At 40.0% G+C, this 24,196-nt stretch overlaps 1 protein-coding gene and 2 long non-coding RNA genes across 6 annotated transcripts; 1 reads left to right on the top strand and 2 right to left on the bottom strand.

Annotated features, from left to right (window-relative positions):
* The first annotated feature begins 19 nt into the window (after positions 1–19).
* LOC139637865 (uncharacterized) lies at positions 20–7,457 on the top strand. Of its 2 annotated transcripts, XR_011694704.1 has the most exons (5): positions 20–330; positions 1,904–2,163; positions 3,890–3,909; positions 6,704–6,906; positions 7,041–7,457. It is a non-coding gene; the product is annotated as an uncharacterized lncRNA (long non-coding RNA). The 2 variants fall into 2 exon arrangements; XR_011694703.1 differs by having other exon boundaries at positions 6,704–7,457.
* slc12a3 (solute carrier family 12 member 3) lies at positions 1,553–13,329 on the bottom strand. 2 transcript variants are annotated; one of them, XM_071506764.1, is made up of 26 exons: positions 12,729–13,329; positions 11,975–12,112; positions 11,068–11,143; positions 10,880–10,975; positions 10,297–10,436; positions 10,069–10,179; positions 9,318–9,429; positions 8,994–9,124; positions 8,712–8,796; positions 8,324–8,484; positions 7,757–7,864; positions 7,464–7,587; positions 6,723–6,824; positions 6,390–6,545; positions 6,198–6,297; positions 5,692–5,803; positions 5,411–5,548; positions 4,907–5,013; positions 4,623–4,705; positions 4,351–4,428; positions 4,099–4,176; positions 3,821–3,932; positions 2,972–3,058; positions 2,491–2,629; positions 2,299–2,366; positions 1,553–2,069 (listed from the first exon to the last, which is right to left on the bottom strand). In XM_071506764.1, exons 1-26 carry the CDS (start codon positions 13,011–13,013, stop codon positions 1,928–1,930), a joined length of 3,069 nt encoding a protein of 1,022 aa, XP_071362865.1. In that variant the 5' UTR covers positions 13,014–13,329; the 3' UTR covers positions 1,553–1,927. The 2 variants fall into 2 exon arrangements, with proteins under 2 accessions (XP_071362865.1, XP_071362858.1); XM_071506757.1 differs by having other exon boundaries at positions 4,099–4,197; positions 12,729–13,326.
* A 4,358-nt stretch (positions 13,330–17,687) lies between these two features.
* On the bottom strand, positions 17,688–22,821 carry LOC139637858 (uncharacterized). Of its 2 annotated transcripts, XR_011694702.1 has the most exons (5): positions 22,140–22,821; positions 21,920–21,975; positions 18,259–21,339; positions 17,850–18,130; positions 17,688–17,756 (listed from the first exon to the last, which is right to left on the bottom strand). It is a non-coding gene; the product is annotated as an uncharacterized lncRNA (long non-coding RNA). The 2 variants fall into 2 exon arrangements; XR_011694701.1 differs by having other exon boundaries at positions 17,850–21,339.
* Positions 22,822–24,196: the final 1,375 nt, after the last annotated feature.

Raw genomic sequence — 24,196 nt, 5'->3', positions numbered from 1 at the left:
AACGGGACTTTAACGAGGAGCAATGTTGTTTCCAAACACACGGTGGCCGCTCCTGATTGGCTACGTAAGGTCCTGCTCTGACGTGGAGGCTCACGGAATCGTCACCCGGCGCGCATGCGCAATTATTAATTATTAATTGCGAAGATCGTGTATTGATAAGAGCGCTCACTCACTCAAGTGCCATTTTATTAGGTTTCCTCAAAACGAATGATAAACACACAAAGACCGCGCAAGATATTACGTAAATAAGTAAAAGGGAATTATCAGATTATAATCTGTTCAAATTAGCCCTGTCAGGATCTTAGCCGGCACACTAATTCAATGGAGTTGGTAAGGAACTGCTAACTTTTACTAACACAACCTGCACGAACATTGTTTTCGTATGCGCTGTACATGTTACATAACTGTGCACCATACCAACACCATAATCCTCACGATCAATAGATGTCAGCAATCGTTTATATAGTTTATAATATATATTTATTATATATAATTACTCTTAGTACCTGTAAATTTTCTTCAATGGTTGACGTCTACTGTCTCTGATAATTGAAACAGAGTGAGAGCTTTTGTCTTTACCATCTTTTTTAGACAACAAAAAATGTGTTTGACTGCTGCAGTTGCGTCAGTCATGTTACATGAACTGTAAAGTGACTTACAGATGATTTCACAGAATTGCCATCTCAAAAAAAGTAGTGACATAAAGCATTACACTGTAGATCGAAGATAACAATCCAACTAGACCAAACTTGAGACTTGAGTTTTGGATGATAAAAGTAAGACACATCATAGTGCTTCATCAGATTAATACTGAAATACAATGTGTGAACCAGTTTGTCATACTCACTATTTAATTGCAATATGCACACTATATATAGTGATGATACATTGATTTCTGTTGAGTCTGATACAAAACAATACTCTACTGGAAGACATAGTCTATGGGGAGAGTGGGGTTGAGAGAGAGGGCAAAGGCCAAGCTGTTTCAAGAGCACACCTGTAGTGCTGATAAGAATTCAGGGTCTCAAGGACGCTTTAGCAAGCCAGGTGCTATGCCACACTATGGGCGTATATAAGGAGATACAACATGATAGTATCAACCACGTTTGTTCTGTATTTTCTGAAAAAGTAAATTATCAGTCAACAACTCTGGAGAGACATATATACAAGATGAATGTTTTTACCAACGTGCACAAACAAACTGGCACTGCTCATTATCAGCAAACAGATTATTGATTAATGAGAGAACTGAGACAGGTGGAGTGGCTTAGAGGGGGGCGGCCCCTTCTATTTATGATTAGTGAATATGCAGCACACACACACACACACACACACGCACGCACCCACGCATGTACGCACAAACAAGGTTGTTACATCACACGCTTATAACAAGCCTTTCTTTATAATTTTTGTGCCTCTATTTGCCGGATGATAGTGAAGAGGCAGACAGGAAAGATGGGGGAGAGAGAGCATGTATGACATGAGGGTCCATGGTCAGAAATGAACCATGGACTCTGCTATTATGTGCTGTGTGTTGTAAACATTATTTTACACATGTTAATAATAACAATCACATTTAACTAAAGTAATCAATTTTTGTGTTAATCTGTGCCATAAATTTAATTTAAGGCAAGGACACAAAACATTTTATTTGCAGATAAGTGCATGATATTACAAATCATTTAGATAAATAAATCTTTACAATGAGTAATTACTTCAATTTTGAACAGTGATTGACTTTTGCAGTACTTAATTTAACGTGTATATCATTAAGATTTTGAGTTAAAGGGCAACAATATAATATACAGGGATCAATCTTTAAATACAAGATTAGATAATCATTAGTAGCCATCAAGGCATTGCCAAGATGAAAATGTCAGGATAATAATTCTCTTCATTATAGGTGCGTTAGACCTGTGGAGACATTTCACTGGCAGTAGAAGGTGAGAACGTTTTCCTGGTTTCCTCTGACCAGTAACACTGGGGGTCTGAGGTCACGTGACAAGATGTCCAGCCACGCCAGGAAGAGAGTACTTGGACACACCCCTCTCCTCCCCACTGGCATGGTGCTGTCAGGAGGCAGCAAAGGAGATTTAATGAGTTGAACAGTTTGTGTTTGACTAAGAATGAGTTCAAAACCTCCACAGATGATAACTTTTAAAGGTAAAGTGATTGTACTTAACTTGTATTTACTTGTACAGAATGGAGTGGTGCATTTGTAAACCACTCCTTTTACTCTGCATTGTCTGCCTTCTAAGAAAGTAGCACTCCCGTGACCTTTAAAGAAACATTACTCACACAACAATCAGAGCAGCTTCTCTGGAGTAGTCCTGCAGAACCTCGTTTAGACGGATCTGACGGAGAGACTGAATTCCACAGAGAGGTTCACAATTTTAAGACATTATCAACTGACCAATGATTTCAGCATGTGCTGTATATAAATGTGTGTAATTCTGGTAATTCTGGAGTGTGTGTGGATATGTGCCAGACCTTAGTCTTGTTCCTCTCTAAATCCTGGTCAGTGATCATCCCGGGCTCCTCCTGCTGTCTTGGTGGCACAGATTCAGAGTCCTGCTTGGCATTTGTATCCAGCCTGAAGCGACTCACCATGTTCTCAAACTGATGAACACTGGTCAGACAGACATGGTGGCTTGATTAAAAATGCTAACATTTACAGGGTTTATGCTCTCCAAGAGCCATCTAGATTTAGTTTATCATCAAATCAAATCAACTGCTAGGGGCCTCTACTAACCACCCTTTCCTCTTACATATTTCATATGTATTTAGGATTCGCATCTGAGGTACCTGAAGGTTTTGTTGGGCCTCAAGGTCAGATAATGTGTTTTAGTGGTGCAAATTCACAAACAAATGTTCAATAAAAGTAGCACAAACCAATTGAAACACTGTAGGGCTCTGTGGGCCCTTGGCATTTGGGGTTTTGCCCAGCTTTAATCTCAAATACAAGCCTTACTTTCCAGGCTGAGGTTTCTGGTAGATGTCAGGAAGCACTTCAACTTCATGGAAACCAAGACGGAACTTCTTGATCAGTGCCAAAACCCTGAATAAAGATAAGAAGAAAGTTGTTATCACTGTACTAATTTAATTCAATTCAACACAGTCAATTAGCTGGAAAAACACAGATAAATCTGATAACATTAATTAAACTGCATTCCTTTCAATGTAGGTGTGGCAGTTCCAGGCCCCTGCTATTGAAAATGATCAACAATTCTGCCCTTCCTCCAGCTTCATTCATCTTTATACTGCCTCTAAGCTCATTGTTTTGGTTTCAAGACCTGCATCTTAACTGCTTCACCCTCAGCTCTCACCAGCATCATTTCCAGACACAACAGCCAGCTGTTTTCAGCAAGAAAAGCTCTAAAAAAAATGGTGTAATACATGCAAAGCACCACAGGGCAGACGGAAGCAGTTGGCGTCTACCAGGTGGAACATTTAGCAGCTAATGAGCCAGATATTTTTCTCAAGAGTTGGTGGAGATGAAAACAGGACTTAAATTCATTACATTACAATACATAACTCAAAATAAATGCTGATGTTGTGTCTGCTGAATTTGTAAAAAAGAAACTATGAACATGTTAGGCATTTCAGTGTTTTCAGGTGATAATAGATCAGTATTGTGTTTACAGCTTATTTCTGCTGTGAGTCATTGATAACAGTTTTAGTTACACCTGTTGTTGCACTGCCATGCAAGTTAAACTGTCAACTTTATAGAAGGACTAATTTAATCCTGTTACTATGAAGGAATCAATGTGTAAAAACACTGTAGAAAAATGAATTATTGGGAAGTAATCCAAGTGCTTACTCCTCTTTCTGCTCTTCCTTCTTGTCTGCTTCTCCTCCCACGAACACTCGGACCTTACATCTGGCCCAGCGCTTCCTGCGAGTCAGCAGGTAGGGCAGCAGCAGGGTCAGACCTGGTGGAGTGCGCACACACACACACACACACAAACAAACACACACACACACACACACACACACACACACACACACACACATAAACACAGTGATGATGAAACCTATGGTAATAAACTTGAGAGAAGAAAAGGTGGAGGTGATAGATGGATGAAGATGGAATCATACCTCCATCATCAGACAGCCAGTATATGTCGATGGTCTTCTTCCCTTGTTTTTTCTGGAACACTGTGCTGGGCTGAGGCTCTGGATCAATGGAGAGAGAAGCTGCAAACATATTTTTTATGTACAGAGAACATTTAATGGCATCAAATTGTAGGATTTCTGGGTACTGAAGTTTCAATATTCAAAAGTTAACCAAGATTTTTTAAAGATGCCATTACATGCAAAATAAATAAATCCTAATAATATGATACAAACCTGTAGTTTTTGCTTGAATGCATGAAGGGGCAGAGATGGTGTCTATACTCTCTTGTCCTCCATCAAAGCCTGGATTGACTGAAATAAAAACAGAGGAATTTGCTGTGTACATTTACTTGTGGTCAATAATTTTAACTGATGGATAAATGTGGACCGCACTTCCCACCGTGCCCCTTGTTAACTCTGGACAAACGGATATAGACATTGTTTAGAGTTTAGTGAATGATTTTACTCTCAATGTGCTCTCTTCTGGTTTGAACTGAGGCTCTCACCGTACGATTGAGATGGATGAGAGACATCCAGGCCCTCCCTCATTCTCAACACGCACACACCGTACTGTAGATCGAATGCATCACTGAAACACACATATACATGAATATACAGGTGCATGAACACACTGTGTGCTGGCTGGGGTGGCATTTTCTGTGATCAAGTTTCAGTTTGTCATGGTTTTTAATGCTGATTTGATTTGACAGCTTTATTGCAGACATGCTCAGATGAAGAGTTCAAAGGCATACACACACAGAATATGTGTACTCATCCGCACTGTACTCACTGCAGTATTCCTATGTAGTTATGTACAGCCTGAGGTGTGTCACTGCGCCAGTCTTTCTTGAAACCCGTCAACAGAACATTTGGCTTGATACGACCCAACCCTGCCCCCTGTTGAACAGACAATAACATGAGAAGAAGAACAGTCAGCTGACATGAGTTATCCTGGATAAAGTAGCTGGTTACCAACTGGCTGTGTTAACCCCGTCTTTATCAGTCCAATTACTTGCAACAATTTCAGATCAGGAGCAGTGAATTTCATAAAAGATGAAACATTGATTCCCATGGAAACATAACAACATAACATAACTTGATCTGTGATCCTGAGCAAAACCTGCTCCCGGTAGGTTTGGACTGGTTACCACAAGAGCTGAACTCTACTTGAGCGTTCTTTCCCAGATTGAAAAGCTGGGGTTCACGGAAACTTGTAGCTGGTATTGTGCAACAGATGAGGTTCAGCTGATTGAGACGGTTCGATAGAAGAGAATAGATGAGGTGTAATTCTCACCTGTAGCAGCATGTTAACTCCTGACCGAAGCTCTGGAGCCACCACTCCTCTGTAGAATGACTTGACCTTCCGCTGGTTCAACCAGGATATGTGCCTGTCACTGCTTGCTTTCTCCAGTACTGCTGTGGAGGAATCAGCCTGAAAAATACAGGGTCAAATAAGAAATGCGATTTCAGAAATATTAATATTTAAAAATACGTTTGGTCGTGTGAATCAAAAATCAACCCTGAGATAAAATTATCCAGCCAATACTGAGGGTTTTAATGCTGCGATGTACTCACAGTTACCACATTTCCACACATCATGAGACTGAGACTCTTAGTGAAACAGTTGACCAGATCCACCAGAGCTGGACGACTGCTGGGAGGACCTGTCAGGACCAAACACTGTGGTCTGAAAGAAGAGCGTAATCAGTAAACTGTTGAGCAGTTTCGTCAACAGCTTCTGCAGACCTGGTTTAAGATATCTGATGATAAGTCAGCTGAAAGTGATGCTGTGAGTCCTTTATGCCCTAGATGTCATATATTTTGGTCCTGACCTTCAATGGTTAACTTTTGTTCCTTAATATATCGTTCTGTTTTTATGTAACACACCAATATGGTGTATAACACACCATAATGTTGCAATGATTGATCATTAAAGATGCTGTAAAATCAAAGCTGTTTCCTTATGATATGGACAATCATCACAAAGTGCATCATTGTCAACAAAAGTTACAAGGACAAAGTCATATTTTATTTTACATCTAATCCAACTTCCAGATGTGTGCGATTACGTCTTTGCCAACCTGTAGTTCTTGACGTGGTCCTCCACGTGGTTGAGGCCTACACATTGATTCAGAGCGATGTTGTAGGAACCCGCCTGCATCGATGAGCCCCAGTTTACAGCTAAACGCAGAGCAGAGCGGCAGAGTTAAAAGGACGCAGTAAAGGGGGACAGCTCTTTGTTGTGACACTAGTGTGAGTGTGTGTGAGTTTACCAGGCTTCTTGTAGAGTGAATACCCCAAAAGGAAGATGACAATACCAAAGGCAATGAGGGCCGCCCACCAATTCAGCAGGAACATGATCACCGCGCAACACACAGCACCCAGCAATGAAAGCCACTTATTGTAGAATCTGAAGGACGGACGCCAACCTGTACACACACACAAACACACACACACACACACGTCTACCAGGAATTCTGTTTTCTCATAACAGAGTTCTTCTGTTTCATTGATTATTTTTTTGCATTAGTCAATAAGGCTTTCATCCTTCTTGTTAGGATATTCATTCATATCCATCCACCCATAGTCATCTCCGAGCTTTCTACCTGGTGAGTTGGTGATTGACGCGTGGAAGCAGCTGAAGTTGATGAGAGAGTAGGAGGCCAGAAAGAAGTTGGAGATGATTGGAGCGATGGTGTTCAACTCAGCTGGTGGAAAGACACTCGGCAAAAGAGAGAGAATTTAAGAAAATGATGGTTCCCATTCGTCTAGTGTCAAGATTTTCATGAGGTCAGAAACCTATTTTGGTCACTATTAACGATCTACATTTTTCTCCAGTAGCACTTTAATGTATTTACATTATAAAATTCAGTTTAATGTCAGTCAAATACTGTCAACCTCACTCTTTACTGTTCTCTCTCCAGATGCTGTACGGAGCTATAGTGATAACCCCTATTACTGCTGCTTCACAATAAAAGTGTATAACTGCAAAGCATGGGGTGGATTTTATTGTGAAACAGCCACAGTGAGCTGCCAACTCCACTTAATGCTGCACATGGTCCTGCTGTAACCAGTTGTTCTTCTGTTTTATTTCTCACAAAGTAGTTGTTGTCCAGCAATCACATAATTAATGTTACCATGGTAACATAAAGCTGTTGCAAAATCAACCAGGGACTGAAATCTTGAGGATTAAACTAAAATAATTATATTTATGTGTCTTCTCTTTGGTAACAATGACACCATACCATTCCATATGTGATGCATCTTGCACTCTTTTTGCATTTAGTACTTTGCAAATATTCCTACTGGACAATTTTAAGGTCCAGAGATTCTCTTCAAAGCCTCACCGATGAGAATGAAGCAGGCAGCAATAATGTACGTCAGGAGGTAGCCTCTGAGTGGTTCATCATTCTTGCCATAACCTTTGCCAAAGAAGCCAATGAGAGGGTAGAGTTTGTCCTTACAGAGACACTACCAGAAAAAAGAGAAAAAAAAGGGAAGATAAGAAAATTTAACATAGAGAAGCAGAGAAAATAAAAAAGAAAAGCATGTGTTTACACAGACACAGGAAGATGGATGAGGTGGCACTGACATATGTAAAGAAATAACATATTAACATAAACATAATGTGTGCATGTACCTGGAAGACCTTGGGAGCAGACACCAGACAGGCTAGAGCAGAGGATAGAGTTGCTCCAAATATACCAGCAGTGATGAGAGGGGCAAAGGCTGAGACCATGCTCATCGACTAGAGACAGAAATGTACCTGTTAGGCTAATCTCTTCCACCAGGGGAGAAACAGTTTGTTTGTGTACAAGATGACCTACTGTTAATGTAACTGATTTGTACATAGTGGGTGGGAGGGAGTTATTTATGCAGAATGACATTAGTGTTGGCTTGTAGCTGTTGGTGTTTTACTTGTGTATTTTCTGCTTCTGGCAATGACAGAACAGCCAAAGACAGTGTTGTGAACTGACAGCAGACTGAGGCAGTGTCATGCCTTGGTGCCCTCGGCTGGCAACAGAAGGAATCTGTTTTTCAACGACTGCAGGACTGCATTACTCAGAATTCATATTTTATTAGACAAAAACAATGTCTATCAAGGCTTTCTATGGAATAATAAAGGCATACTTAACTCATTCTTGTTTCATGAGTGAATGTGTGTGTGTGTGTGTGTGTGTATGTGTATGTGTGTACTTGTGTTGACCTGATAGTAGTTACTGATGCCATAGGTGCATGTGCTATTCTTGATACACTCGCTGAAGTCCCATCCATATTGACAAGTTAAACCAACACAATCCTCGCTGGATGAGGAGGGAGACAGGGTGTCATTTAACATGCCAGATGCATCCCGTACCACACAGGATCCTGTGGATCCAGGATCCAGGAAACAAACATGGACACAAGCATGTAAAATTATTAAGGGCTTAAAATAATAAACTGTGAACTGTAAGAAACCATGTATGAAGAAAAATGTACACAGAACTAGCCATTATATAAAATATTATCAACAACGGGATTTGATGACCAGCTCGCAGTAAAAGGGAAAGGCACGTCTAAATACAGATTTGCTAGCTGGCATGGTCATACAGTACCAATGGTAGCAGTGATGATGAGGTAGGAAAAGGTGGTCCAGAATATAGCCATCAGTGTTCCTCTGGGGATGGCCACTGTTGGATTCTGGGAAGGATAGGGCATAGGCCTTTTAGAGTGCATGTAAACTGAGTAATAAATTCCCATATATACTGTATGTTAATCAAGAATATGTATGTACAATATGTGCAGGAACATGAGGCAAGCAGGCAGAACAATAACAATCTCAGTCATGATTTTACAGGAAAAAAATGAGGCAGAGAGAAAGAAATGGTCTGACATACCTTCAGATCTCCAGAGATGTTAGCTCCTGCCAGGATGCCTGTGGCCGAGGGGAAAAAAATGGAAAACATGCCAAAGAAGCTGCCCTCTGTTCCCCGCCAGTTGGGCACAAAATTGGCAGCAAAGATATCCGCTGTTGAGAAATAGTCAGTTTACTGGACAGCTCATCATCATATCAAAAGTGTTTATTTTCATAATTTGTTAAGAAGACTGGTGATCCTTGGTTTGTGTAAAAACTACCACACATACACAATCGTTTCACTTTATAATTGAACAAGGGAAACTTGCATGGGCAACAAGAATCTCTGACATGACTCAATCGTCACCTTTGTAGCTAAAAAAACCTTTGGCTTGTTTCTGTGGTGAAGCAGGAAGGATCGTTCCAACAATGTAACTGGCAAATGACACCATGATGACCAGGAAGAACAGAATCTGGGCCTGTGGAAGGCAGAGTATACAGTAAATATTTTGATACAGACATTTACATGCAGGAGTGAGCTTGGACACTAATAAGTGGACTTATAAGTAAGTCTAAATTAATAAGTAATGGCTTACGTAATAACTAATGAGTGGAGTGGAAAGAGGCAACCCATGACAGGGCAATGCACATGGTGTAGCTACACCAGGCTTTACTAAGTATGTTGTGAGTGGTACTATTCCTGTAGCTGTACTCGGGATTCTAGCCCGTAATGAGGACCTTCATCCTATGCAAGGTAACTAATCTATTACCTCACCCACGGACTTGTCCCTAGCACTTCTGCAAATAAGGGATGTCACAATGACTTGTGCCATGAAATGATTTGGTGGTTCCAGGGAATAGGAGACTCATTGGTGATGTGTGTTTGTGTCCGTGTCTGCTCTTGGATATACTCATGTTTTTGCTGGGGCTGAACTTGTGCTGCAGCAACCACCTTGGGGGTGTTTGCAGTGGGGTTTGTGGCCGGTCATGACAGCTTAATGGGGTAAACTAATAGCCAAGCCTATGGGCTATGCATGTACTCATAGAGCTGGAATTCCATCCTATTTATTAACCACCATGAGAGTTAACTAAGGCCTCATATGTTTGGTTGAGCTAACCTTGGATTCCCATGCCATGCCAGCCATTGAGATGCCTAGTAGACATGTGACAGTGATGACGCCGATGATGCGAATGTCATTGGTGCTGTCCACCATGACAGCTCCATTTTCCTGAGGAAGAAATTTCTGATGAATTTCAGGAGGGATTGAAGAGAAGAGAAGAGAATTGAAGAGAAGAGAAAGCATAAACCACCAACAACAACCAACAACATGCAGTATCCTACTCACACGCATGAGGACTGTAACAGTCTCAGCAAATCCTACGGTGTGCATGGCCACAGCTACAGCATTGGCAAAGGCAAAGATCAGACCAATGGATCCACCCAGCTCTGGACCCAAGCTGCGGCTGATCAGGAAGTACGTCCCACCTGAAGATAAAGGGGGAGGGAGTAGCGAGAATCACTGGCAATAAAAGGTAGGGGTTTGCTTGATAGTAATCCTTTCTATGTTACGCAAAGGCATCAGACATAGTATGACAGTGATTCATACATGTTTTTTAATTCTTTACAGAATGTTTTTCATTTCTGGCTGAAACGCAACAGTCCTGTCCATGAATGAATGAGTGATCAAATTACCCCATTGGTCAGCCAAATGCTACCTAACTGAATCATGAAGTTGCATCATTGGTCGGACAGCTCAGTGTTGGAATTTCCCCATTGGCGGTTGCTCTTTCAAAATAAAAGCTTCAGCTTCTATTAGAAGGATGTTTACAGCCTAGATTTAGAGACTTTTTTCAATAAAGCACCTAGCTGAAAAAGAAGCACTGCCCACTTCACCATGTTGTTAAACACTTATGACTGGGTGAACAGACCTCCTTTGACTTTGCCGTTGGTGGCAATGGCTGAAGCAGACATGCCTGTGATCCCAGTTATCAAAGAGGATAGTAGGATTATAACCCAGGTCAGACCTGATGTGGAGACATAAATAGAAAGAGAGAAAATTACTGTGAGCCAGACTGTGTGGCTTCCACAGGATAAAGTGACTTTTTATTAGACATACCTATACCAGCTTGAGCAGTAATCCAAGGCAGCCTCAGGTACAAGATCACCCCCCAGATATTTAACATGCAACGGATCTACAAGATAGACAGACTGAATTTAATGAAATACATTAGACCTGATTAATGAATCTTTACAGTTACTCTCTGCCAGGATTTTGAAAAGTAAACTTATGTGCATCTCTAACCTCACATGGTTTTTAACATGGTTCTCTGACTTTGTTGTGACGACTGTATGATTTATTGCTGATCACCCCCCCCCCCCCCCCCCCCCCCCCCCAAAAAAGCTCTTACCAGGAAATCTCATTATACTTAACCAATAACCTACTATAAAGTAAGCAAGCTTCCTCATAAACTATGATGATACAATAATTTGTAAGTTGACTTACAAATTGCCTTCTTGTAGCCTACTTACTCAAGCTTACTGATATTCTTTTATTTCTTCCAGCAGTACAATTTTCTATTACTTGGATTTTATACAACTGCATTTGGGTGAATGTTGGGGAAAATAAAATGAGAGATTTTGAGGATGATATTAAAAAATCTTGTTATATTATATTATGGAGAAAAAAGTATTTTAAGTAAATAGTATATCAAATGCTACCTAAAGAATTGCAGATGCTATAAAGTATTTAATGGTAAAATTGAGTTCCATGGCACAACAATGACAATCCAGATATTTTTTCAGTTTAGCTTTTCACCAAAGCTAAACAAAATCTGAGAGAAATATTGAATATATGCAAGTTTTTTGGCTCATAAAAGGTTCTCAATAAAATTTTTAAATGGCAGAACAACACAGTCTACAATTCAAATGCTTTTCTTAAAGTTATTTACAGAATATCAGCATTTAAGCTGCTGCTGTTTAAGCTTTATACCTTCTAAAACTCACAGTGGCCTAACCGTACGTACCATGACTCCCTGTACCCAGCCAAAGCGAGGAGGCTCAGGCGGTGGCTCCTTTAGCTCATCCTCGTCTTCCTCAGAGCTGCCTCCTCCTTCCATCTGTTCACCTGTTGTCTCTCCGTACATGGGAGGTTTGGAGTCATCCTAGTAAAGACAAGTTCAGTCAATTTTATTTATACAAGCCAAAATTCCAAATCACAAATCTGCCTGAATGGGCTTTTTAATCCGTAGAGAGTATGACACCCTCAGTTCACATAAGATGAAAAACCCAAACGCAACAGATGAGAAATACCTCTCCAGACATGGTAGCAATGATATTTGTTAGGGTTTCTTTTCTTTGAATATCAGACTGCACATCTTTGCTGTGACGCACATAAAAAAAATCTGTGTGAAATGAGCTCAATAGTTCCTCTAGATTTTGCAGAGATACTGACAACATCAACATGTTAGAGGGCAAACTTTGTAACAGCAACAAACAATGAAACTTGATACTTTTTCAATTAGACATAACAGGTTACAACAGAATCTTTGGACTAAAATCATTTTTGTTTTTAGAAAATGGAGCAAATATTGCCAAGTCATAAATAGATAGATCATGACCTGCATCGAACTAATATATCATGAGATTGAGATTTATTGTCAGTGAAAATTAGGGACAAAAATTCACTTTTTTGTTAAACAAATATTCATCCAGCATTTCTGCTATTCTTTCTGAAATTGTAGGTAATCTGAACAGAGCATACAGGCTGACAATCCTCACCTCAGGGTTGGCGTACAGCTGGTACAGAGATGGTCTGAAGCGTCTCCGACGGCCCCACACCTCTGTGTTGGCGTAGAAGTCATAGTGTGGCGGGGAGTCCAGAGTCTCATAGCCAGTCAGAACATCAGAGCCCTGGGATGCTACACTGCTCCCATCATCGTAAGACTGATAGTAACCAGACTCATTAAACCCTCCAGGTGTTGCCTTCCCATTGCCTACTGACAGAGCAACTCTGGGTCTGTATGCAGCCAGAGCAACACTGTCGCTGGCAACTGGCAACTCCATTCAGAATGGGAGAATGGTCTTTGCTATATTTAAATAAGATTGTACAAAGTCTTTTCCTTCAGTGGCTGATTTATCTTACACAAGTCAGTGTTGGAGTGTCAAGGTGATGGAGCCATTCTGTAGTTTCAGGTGAATTGCGGGGGTTGGTTTTATATTTGACCTTAGCCAAGCAGGAAGAGCCCAAGGCCATGTGAGAAGGCTGGTTCAGTGAACAGTAAAACAAGGCTTATTACAGGAACTATTAAGCCTGTCATGGACAATTTCACATTGTAGGGCCAACCAAAAAAAAGTTTTTGGACTGTCCTGGGCCAAGAGTTACACAGTTCCACTTAGTGAAGAGTAATTTATAAAATGTCCTTCTGAAGACACTGTCAATTCCCAGAAGCTCAAATCCTGCACATTTACCAGAAATGAAGAAGTGTAGCCTAAACATTTTTTGTTATTTTATGGTGTTTGTCTTGGGCGTGCTGCTGAGTTTGGATTAGTTTGCATGAAGATGCATTTGTTTCTGGTTGTATAATTCTTAATGATTAATCTCTCAAGGGGGGGTTTGGTGAGGATGTAAGTTTTAACAGCCTCATTACACACAGATTGACCTGTTAGATAACCTTGACTGAGAAAGCACAAGGGCACAGTGGATGCCTTTTAAATTCTATTCTATTCTATTATTACACTGTGTTTATTCTTTCGTACTTTAAGAGCTTTCTTGTGTATTGGTGCCATAAAGCCAGAGAAATTTGCTTTTTTCTCATGATAACAAGAACATTTTCTTATTTCAATGTGTGTAAATATTTTTTTTGTAATATACAGTAAGATTAGACAATAGAAAATGATAAAATGAGATATTAAACTGTCTCAAACTATTATTTGAGACAGAGACATAAAAATAGATGAAAATGATGAACAAATTGTTGTTCACAAAGTTTGACCAGCCTGAATGTCCTGCAGCTGAACAGTACAGTTACACAGTATCCCTGATTACAACTGAAAGGTGTTGGCTCATTACTTTGAACTGCTTCCTTAGATTTCAGACATGTTAAATCATTCAAGTGGTCTATTGACTCTGCAGCCCTTAGGCTTGAGATTAAACAACTGAATTTCAAGTCGCTTGAAAACCTGTTGCTTTGACGAGGAACATAACCAGACCGCAAACATGACAGTCCTTCAACAGCCACTCGCTTAAAGTCTTAAGTTGTTTCTTTTCCCTTTTTAAATCATAGCCTTTCTCTGTGGTTACTTAGTACTATTATGTTTTATGCAAATCTAAGATCACTGCTGTATCCTTTCAGGTTCAGCTAAAATGTAATGATGGCTCACACTTTGCTTGAAGCAATACAAGCTGCTTAATCGTGCAAGACCTTCATTTACAAGGTAACCAATGCACAGACACACACACAAACACAAACATGCACTACTGTGTATTTCATCATAGCACTAGATACAGAGCTGCAGCTTCCAGGTAAGAGTGCGCACACATCCAAACACCCATACAAATGCACACACAGACACGCACCGCAAGTTTCAGAGTGTACATAACAGTGTGTGCAGGGTGAAGCCGAGGTCACTATTAATTTCTTTAGTTAATGTATGATGAAAAGTTTTCCCTACAGGTAAATTAAAACCAACAGATGAGAACATATTATGAGGTGCTATTGCTGTAAACAGCACAGATAAGTTGAATAGTTATTAATGAGGAAAACAAATATTACTTCATGTATACTATTGTCAGATGAGTGACAAACTAAAAACATAAGTGTCTTATTAAAGTACTGAACCTCCAAACAAAGAATTTAGAGGAAGATGCTTAAGGCTGAACCACAGGGGAGTGGAGCAAGCAGTGGTTTAATTATTCATAGTAGTGTTTGAACATACTCACGGGTAAATTCAATATTTGTTTTTTTTACATGTGAGAGTGTCCTTCATTAAACACAAAAAGCCAAAAAATACACAAAATTTCATGACCAAAGACCAAAGAAGAATCCATTAAATTTTTGGGGCAGATCCAGATCGTTTGCTATGAATTTGAATTTTTCTCTCTTGTGTATGTTGTCTGGCATTGGCCTTCCAGAGGTCTCTGAGCATCCCTCTAGTTTATTCTTTTTATTTTGTCTTCCTGTTTGTCAGCCTATCTGTATGTCTGCAAGGCAGGCATGTGCAAAATGGCCCAATTGTAGCTTGAGCCCCTCTACCCCATAAGCTTTAATATGTATTTGTGAGCATAATATGAAATTTTGCCATAATAAAATTATCAGAAAAGAAAGTAAGACTATGAATAAAATTATGATAAAATATAGGAATAAAAGGCCATGTAATAGTAAAGAAATAGCCACATTAACAATGGTTTCCTGTCCCTCTAGTATTCAACATGATATGCAATCAATTTACACATCCTGTGCAAAATAACCTCCACAGCTAGAATAAATGGCCTAAAATCAGGTATTAAACATATGTGTAGGGGCTGGTTCCCCTCTGGACACCACTAAGGCTCATCTGAAGGGCGCAAGTCTGAAGGACAACAGTGCTCTTAATTAACCTTTCTTCCAGGGTCTCAATGAAGGCCCTCACTCTCCTCTGCTGCTCCCGTCTCCCTCCAGTCTCTTTGGGGAGATGCAGAGATGGCAATAATAATTTTGCAGTGCATCACATGAACCCTGGAAAACAAACTGTTTTTGAAATGAATTGAATAATTTTCTCTTGTGAAAAAAAACAAAAAAAAAACAGCTTTTAAGTTGATGACAGTTGAACCGAAGAGAGTTTTCCAACAGTGACTCAAAGCACAATAGGTGTCAGATACAGTTCCACACCACCTCATCAGGGCAGAGGATTCTGCAGGCTTTCAGGTCAAAAACAGATGTCAACTGCCTGATGAACATGCCTCTGACAGGAGAGGAAGCTAGCTGTTTTGCTGAATGATTGAAATGTAAATCTGCAGGCTGTGACACCACCAAGCTACACAGTCACAAAGCAGCGTGCAGCCTTCCACATTGGTATAAAGACACAGATTAATAAAGAAAGAGAAACTGTTATTTCACTGTAATTCATGGCACTGGAGAGAGGAGAACAGATGGACAGAAAGTGTGTTCTGAAACTGTGAAACTGAATTCACTGAAGACTCTAGTGCAGCATGAGGTTACCAAACATTAATTTCCAAGAGGTAAAAGTCTTCTAAGAGCTTCAAACGGCAATTTTATGGGACACATTAACCTTTAAAAAAGTCAGTTCACCCAAGTACAAACAGAAGTTATGTTTCATCTAGTTGCTGAGTTTCAAGAAAGCCATCTGCCATAAGACTGCTGCTGCCACCCCAGTACAACAAATGTGTATGAAATTGATTTATCTTGCTCACATCTTTGAAAAACTACATTCATCAAGCAAGCAATGCAGATTTGTGGATAGATCTTATGGCAGACCATTATTATTAACTACTTTCTGTTGAAGGTTGAACACGATGCAAAAATATATGTGTCCTTGAATTTATTGCTTTGGCTGATGTAGGTCTGTTGGCCACAGTGCATTCATCCACTAACATTTTTATTTTCATTTCCACATCATAGGTTGCAATATATCACAACCTATGACGCTCAAATAGTATTAAAGCCTTTGTTCATATCGAAGTGGTGAGACTGCTTTTTGGCATTCTGTTAATACCAGCTACACAAGTGAAATGGTTTCATAATTTTGTAGTGCAATTACTTGTAATGCTTTATTCTATGCCTTAATGCCATAGAGTAGGACTTTTAGCCTTTATCTTAAATATACTTTGATGCCAGTTACCAACACATAGCACAGCCCTCCAGTGAGCACCTCAGAGCTAATAATTTATAAAGGTCAAAGCCACAACAGCTGTTTTGTCCTTGGGGTATAATAAAAAAATAATGACCTCTTCAAATCTGTTCGGTTACCAATTTGGTGCTCAGGCTCAGGAGGGCCTGAATGAGTGTGGATTAACGTTGTACCAGGTTCACTTCAACTTTCATGTCAATAACTATCAAGAAGAAAAATAGCAGTCACTGTGTTGTTATGTACACAGAAGTGACATTGCATGAGGCAACTTCAGCAAACACGTAATGGCAGTGATCCAACCAGCATGTAGCTGAACTCTTTGAAGTGATCACACCTCTCTCATGAGACCGCCTCTATCAGCTGGAGCTCCTTTGATCAGGGATTCTTTTGAACATGTGCCTTCACTGTCTGCAAGTTCTTACCAAGTTGTGCTGTACACTGGCGTGACTTTAATCCCATGAGCATCACAAGCAAGTAATGACAGGTGTGACAATGTATTTGCATCAACCAAAACAATGATTTTTGATGACTTTTTGATCCATGGTTGCTGATAAAGATCAAACATATTTGGAAAGGATTTTACCAAGATATGATTGATGCTTGAAATTCTGCTTGTGATATTTTAAGAAAAAATAAATTTGTTTCAGGGTTGTATAAAGTAAATGTAGGTTTACTACTTCTTACCTGCAGATTTTTTTTTTTTTTTTTTTTTTTTTTTTTTTAAATATATAAATACTTTTGAACAGAGCCTGGCTAGCTGTTTCAAAGTGATATTGACCTTCTAATTTAACTCCCAAAGACAGCATTTAAATGATTCACAAAATGTCAAACTATTCCATCAAACACCCTGATGGTAGTAGAGCAGCAATCTAAAGAAGTGGAGAACATGGACAGATTTGCAACATTTTAATGGAAATAACTTGGCCGTAGAATATTCTTTATGCTCACAGACTGCACACGCTGTAAGAAAGAAAAGTTTTAAATTAGTTAGGCACCGTGAGGTGATACTCAAACTACCATATTAAAGTAGGTTGGACTGGTATAATAACATACCTTTGCTCCTTTTCCAAGTGGCTGGTCATCAAGAGGTGCTGTGCATACAGATATCAGTTGATTCCTTTACCTCAAAGAAATCATAGTAGATCCTCTGGAACTTTCACTCCCTATAGTGCACATCCTGGACCATGGGTTATGTCTTGAGCAAGCAGCAGGATTGTACCCTTCATTGTCCTCTCCATAGACACACAAGTGAGTTTGATAGGAACACTGGTTTCTGGGGACTGAAGACTGGTGAAATTTGAGATCAACGGGGCTATTGAACAGAACAATACTCCCTGTTGGACATACAGAGGTTTCCCATTACTGCCAGTTATGATGAAGGATTAATAGATTTGGATAAATCTTTTGAGAAGTCTAGGACAAAGTGTTTATGGTGACAGAATTTCCCAGAATTATGACTTACTTGAGAGCCCTTACTAGTAGGATACAGTGAACTCGTTTTGGGTCATATGCAGGGGTGCTTGCTGCCGTGGATTGATTGTGCTGGAAACCTTGTCAATGCTGTCCCTTGAGCTGATGCACTCAGATGCAGAGCAGGCAGGTGGAACAGAAGGAACAAAGATACATTTTAAGTGGGATACCCTGCAGAGCCTGTGAGCAAGGACTAGGAACAGGTGCGTAGTTCACTAACTCCTATATTTTGGAGTATGTAAGGTAGGAAGGAGGGTGAGTTCAAAGAAGTGGATTCAATACTGATAGGCAGCAACAGATGGTGCAAAGTTAGTGTTTGAGATTTGCTTGAGAGGAGCATAATCCATTGGTTGTGGAAACTGTTGGACAGTGTTTGCTCCCACATGTGGAGCCATGTTAACTTGTCTAGAAACTGAAGTCTGCGACTGCTGAGTTTGCCTTTGCTCTTGAGGATAAGATGCATATTGGCCTACTCCACTGCCCATGATAGGAGCTTTGCTGGAGAAGGGCATATAGGAATTAGGTTTGTTTCTTGGGGAAGTTTCAATAGTGGAGCTAAGCAGCCCAGTAAGTCGGCCTTGGCTCACTGAAATCTGAGACTGAAGCTTTGGCAACAGTGGATTGGTATTGCTAATAAGTGTTTCCCCTATGTTCTGTCCAGAGTAACCATCAAAGTGCATTATTGGAGCTGCAAAATTGTTCTGTCCATGACTTCCATCCACTACATCTTCCACATCAATAAAAAGCTTTGTGTAACTGGGATTTTTATTAATTTGTCCTTTTCCAGTTTCCTTTCCAGGGAGTCTCATTTGGGTTTGATACTGAGATGACAGATCCTGTAAATTTGGCAAAGAATGAAAAGCAGTGGGATGATTGGGCAATGCATCCTGTCCGCTCTGACCTCTGCTGTACTGATGGGAAGATGAAGAGAAATCTGTTTGCCCCATCTGTGCCATATTGCCTGTTCCATAGTCAGTGGTGGTGGCAATCTCCCTGTTATGACTGAACGATGAAAGTTCATATTGGGACGGAGCAACAGTGGGAGATAAAGATTGTACTGGACTTGAATGAGAAACCGACTTTATGTTCTGTCTGTAACTATCATAAGCAAAGGTTGGTTGAATGCCAACTGGATGCCAGGTTTGATGTTGTTCATAATTGTTGCCACTGGGTTTGACATGGCCAGCACTATAATGTCCACTTGGAACCCTTTCATATTGCGATGGAGGCAAAGCAAGATTTACATTTGCTCGGTTAGGTGAAACAGTTTGACCACTTTGACCTTTCTCGTAGTCAGTACTTGTAGGATTTGTCTGGACAGTGTGGTATCCACTGTAAACATTGTCAGATTGTTGAGGATAGTGATAGATTGGCAGGGATGGGGTTTGAACTAACTTTTCAAATATCTGACTCTGTTTGATGGGGATTTTACCCTGGCTGGCTTGTTCCGTAGGAGCTGCATACTGGCTGGCATATCCAGATGAAAAGGTCATTTGTTTGCCATCAGTAACATAGAGCTGATGTTCTGTTTGCTGCTGCACAGGTCTTCCAGAATCTCTCTCTACATTCTGTCCATGACCATCAGAAGCAAAGGTAGGTTGAAGGCCAACTGGCTGCCAGGTTTGACCAGCACCATAATGTCCACTTGGAACCATTTCATATTGCAACGTAGACAAAACAGGATGGACATTTGCTGGGTTAGGTGAAACAGTTTGACCTCTTTGACCTTTCTCGTAATTAGTACTTGTGGGATTTGTCAGGGCAGTGTAGTATCCACTGTAAACATTTTCTGATTGTTGAGGATAGTGATCGATTGGCAGGGATGGGGTTTCAACTAACTTTTCAAATATCTGACTCTGTTTGGGGGGGATTTTACCATGGCTGATTTGTTCCGCAGGAGCTGCATGCTGGCTGGCATAAACAGGTGAAAAGGTGATTGGTTTGCTATCAGTATGTTTTATGTGAAGTGGCTTGAAGATCTGGTGTTCTGTTTGTTGCTGCACAGGTATACCAGAATCTGTCTCTCCAGTCTCTATATTCTGTCCATGAACATCAGAAGCAAAGGTAGGTTGAATGCCAACTGGCTGCCAGGTTTGATGTTGTCCATAGCCGTCTCCAGTGGGTTTGACTTGACCAGCACCATAATGTCCACTTGGAACCATTTCATCTTGCGACGTAGACAAAACAGGATGGACATTTGCTGGGTTAGGTGAAACTGTTTGACCACTGTGACCTTTCTCATAGGTCACTGGTTTGCTCTCAGTATGTTGTATGTGAACTGGTCCATAAATCTGGGGTTGTGTTTGTTGCTGCACAGGTCTCCCAGGATCTGACAAAATCCATTCTGAATTACTCTGGGTTGAACTAGATTGCAGTTTTGATGGCTCCATGTAACTGTTTTGAACAAAGCCAGAAGTTCCTGGTCTTTTTATATTTGTAAAATGATTACCATTACTGCTAGAGGGTATTGGTGATTTAGTTGTAGATGGAATGGGGACCGATAAACTGATTTGAAAACTGGGCTTGGAAACTTCATGGACATTTTTCCCACCGTTTGGGTCATTTGTGGAACCTTTGCCCGAAAATCCATCTGAACCAGATGGGCTGTTAAAACTGCTGTGGATCTGTACGCTGGTTGGCCTGTATAATTGAGAAGATTGACTGTCACCATCACTCCCATCACTGTTTAAATCAGAGCCTTTAGTGGTCTGACTGGTTTCTTTGCTTTGGCCCAGGGAACTTGCAAAAGGAACCTTTAGGCTGAATTCAAAACTTCTGGGCATGGTCAATGGAGGGTTTCTCTGTGGAGTCTGTGGTAGGCTTATGTGATTTGAGTTCTGAGTTTGATGGTACAGACCTGGTTGATTTTGTGGCTGGGAATAGCTCAGAGAACTTCCCTGAGGGTTTTGCCAGGTTTTGACCTGAACCGGATCATGGACATTGGGCTGTAGCTTTCCGTGGGCCTGCCGCCGAGCGTGGATGTACTGGAGAGGGCGACGATTCCCAGAGTTATATCCTGCCTGCTGTTTCTCCCTTAAACCCTGCCATGTTCCAGGATAAACAGGACTTCTGGCTATAAGAGAACACAGATGTCAAAAAACATAAAATGACAGTTTAAAAAAGGAAGAAAAAAAAAAAAAAAAAAAAAAATTGGCAAGTTACACAATGAAAAACATGGTTGGGAGCTTACTCTCCCAACCAAGCTGACTGTATTGGAGAAGTGGATTTAATACTTTAATGATTCAAAACAGTTGATTCTAGTAAAATAAAATTCATATTAATGGTGTTAAATCCATTGGTTTACATAATCACAATTCAGTTCCTACAAAACTATCTTAACACAATCTGATGGTTAGTTCAACATTGTCTTATGAGTTTCAAAAATGGAAAACCAAGTCAAGTTAACAGAACTTGTGAAAGGTTTAATAAACTTTACATATCAGTTTAAAGACTCAGTTCTTCATGTCGCATGAAGGACTTACAACTTCAGCTTGTACCAGAGTGAGCACAAAGACAACAGGCAAGGCTGGCTGTTCACAGTGACTAGTGTACAGGAATGAATTCAATACTAACCTTCATTTCCTTTTCTTTCATTGTATATGAAAAGATACTCTAGACTACTCAAAATACAGCAATGTAGGAGTCTTGCTTACCTCTTGGAAAAGCTGAAGAATTTCCCAGCTCACTCAACAAGCAAACTAGTAATATACTGTGAAGCAATTGCAAATAAAACACTTAACATCACATCATCACATTACATTAAGACAGATCCATATACACAAAGATGTACATTAAAAAATTACTTAAAACTTCAGACACTTCAGATAAGCACTGTTGCAAATTTCAGAAGTCAGTTTCAAATTTGAATGTTACCTCGTGAGTTGGAGCCAAGTAACCATGACTGCTACAGCTCCACTCACAGTCTATACTGATGGCTGCTGGGGCTGAGCTGGACAATGCACACAGGGCTGCCCTGTCAGACTGGCAAGTGTGCAGGTACTGCTGTTGTAAAGCTTAAAAAACACATTTTCAGCTTGTCTTTCCAGTCCCCAGGAAGCTCCCAGGTGTTATCAATCACACACACATACACAAGCACACAGACACTCACACAGACACAGGTGTGATCACCTGTGATTGCCCTGGCAGAGAGAGCTTATCTGCCTCCTGGAGAGGATGTGATCAGATTCAATAAATATAATGCTATCTCAGTCTAAGATTTGATTGCCATTTTTCTAGTCAGCTGCTGCTTCCTTACTCACAGATGTTGTTTAGATTGTGGTGGCAGATATGCCTCTAAATAGTCAGCAAAAACAGAAAGCTGCACTTCATGCATATTTCCTGTCTCATATAACATTATTTTGAATTTTTTCTCCCGTATTCGCCACCATATTTCTATTCAAGGTTACATTATGCATGAACATTGCACTTGAACTTCTGTATTTTGTTCATGCTTGGGAGACTGTCTGACTTCTTTTTCAAAACTTCCACCACGGCAAACCCACACTGACACCCCTCTCCACAGGTATTATACAAAGTACTATAAGCTGCTGCAGAAAATAGTCTAGTAAACCATGAAATTAAACCTTTTCTGCAGATACTGTGGCAGAGGTACAAGAAGAGAATGGTATTAAAAGACATTGGGATCAACAGCCAATAAATAAATAAATGAATAATTGAAATGAAAAATAAAAACAATATTGGGACATCCCGACGCTTACTGAATTTAAAAGGGCTGATAATTAACATCATAGAAATGAACAAAATATTCAGAATTGGCATTTTAAATCAACATAACTGTTTGTAATGTTCATTTTTAAATTGATTTCCCTCAGGATTTTTATTTCAAAAATGTATTTAACACCATCCATTTCAAAACCCTTCTCCAGGCAAGTTGGCTTAGAAAATTCTTGATGTAAAAAGTAAATTGCAGCATTTTGTTTTGAGTACTGACACTAGCACCAATGGGATCAATACAAAACATCAGCTCACATTAGATCAACTTCTGGTCAACTTTCTCCTCAGTGCATATGCTCTTTCCTTCCCAGCTCCTGGTGTGTGCAGCATTAGTTCAGAGAATTCACATTATAAACATTTTGTTATTTACAGTTGAAAACTGCATTGTCTCTTATGTATTTGGAAGTAACCTACTGATGATGCATTTATTCATAAATCATATGACATGGTTCTTCCTGACATGTACATTGACTGCTTATAATAGTAAATGGTTATTGGTAAATTATTGGTTCTGGCCCTAGTATAAAAAAAAAAAATCAGGTTTGCCTAACATTAGCTCTTTTTCTTCTTTTGTGATGAAAGTTATCATTTGATGATAGTTTCACCTGGATATAAGTCATCAGTGTTCATAATGTAGCTTACAGTCACATGTACACATATAGGCACAGTAGGATTCGGAGCCAGGAATCTGTTATTCAAAACCTCTGCATAAAACTTAGTGACACCATCCAAGACTGTGGAACACATTAATTCAGCTCTGCAGTATATCGTCACTGTATTGTACCTGCTAATGGTTTGACAGAGAAAATAAAGTAAAAGCATTTAGAAGCCATGCAGCAGCTGCCAGCCATGCCTTCAGATGATAGAAAACTACATGCATGCTAGTATGAAATATTAAAGACTGAACCTTTGCTTTCCTGCATGACAAGCTGAGCACCCACTGCTCCAACCTAATGATAGTGGATCACCTCAAGGCGTTTGTTTATTTGTAGTTATTCATTTGTTTGCCTGTTTATTTACTCCTGAGGGTCCTCCTGAGTCATCTCCTCACTTGCAGGTGAAACCTAAAGTACAGTTCCCTCTGGATAATAAAAACAACAAATAGGGACGCTACTGAAAAGCATTTAGATAGAGTCCTTCACTCCCATCAGATACTCATTTCACTTCCTCCCACCTCTCACACTGTCTTTTATAAA

Source organism: Trachinotus anak, unplaced genomic scaffold (assembly GCF_046630095.1).
Source record: "Trachinotus anak isolate AG129_WGS33_773 ecotype Australia unplaced genomic scaffold, CSIRO_AGI_Tana_v1 ptg000002l, whole genome shotgun sequence".
Lineage (NCBI taxonomy): Eukaryota > Metazoa > Chordata > Actinopteri > Carangiformes > Carangidae > Trachinotus > Trachinotus anak.
This window is presented reverse-complemented; position numbering and strand designations above follow the sequence as displayed.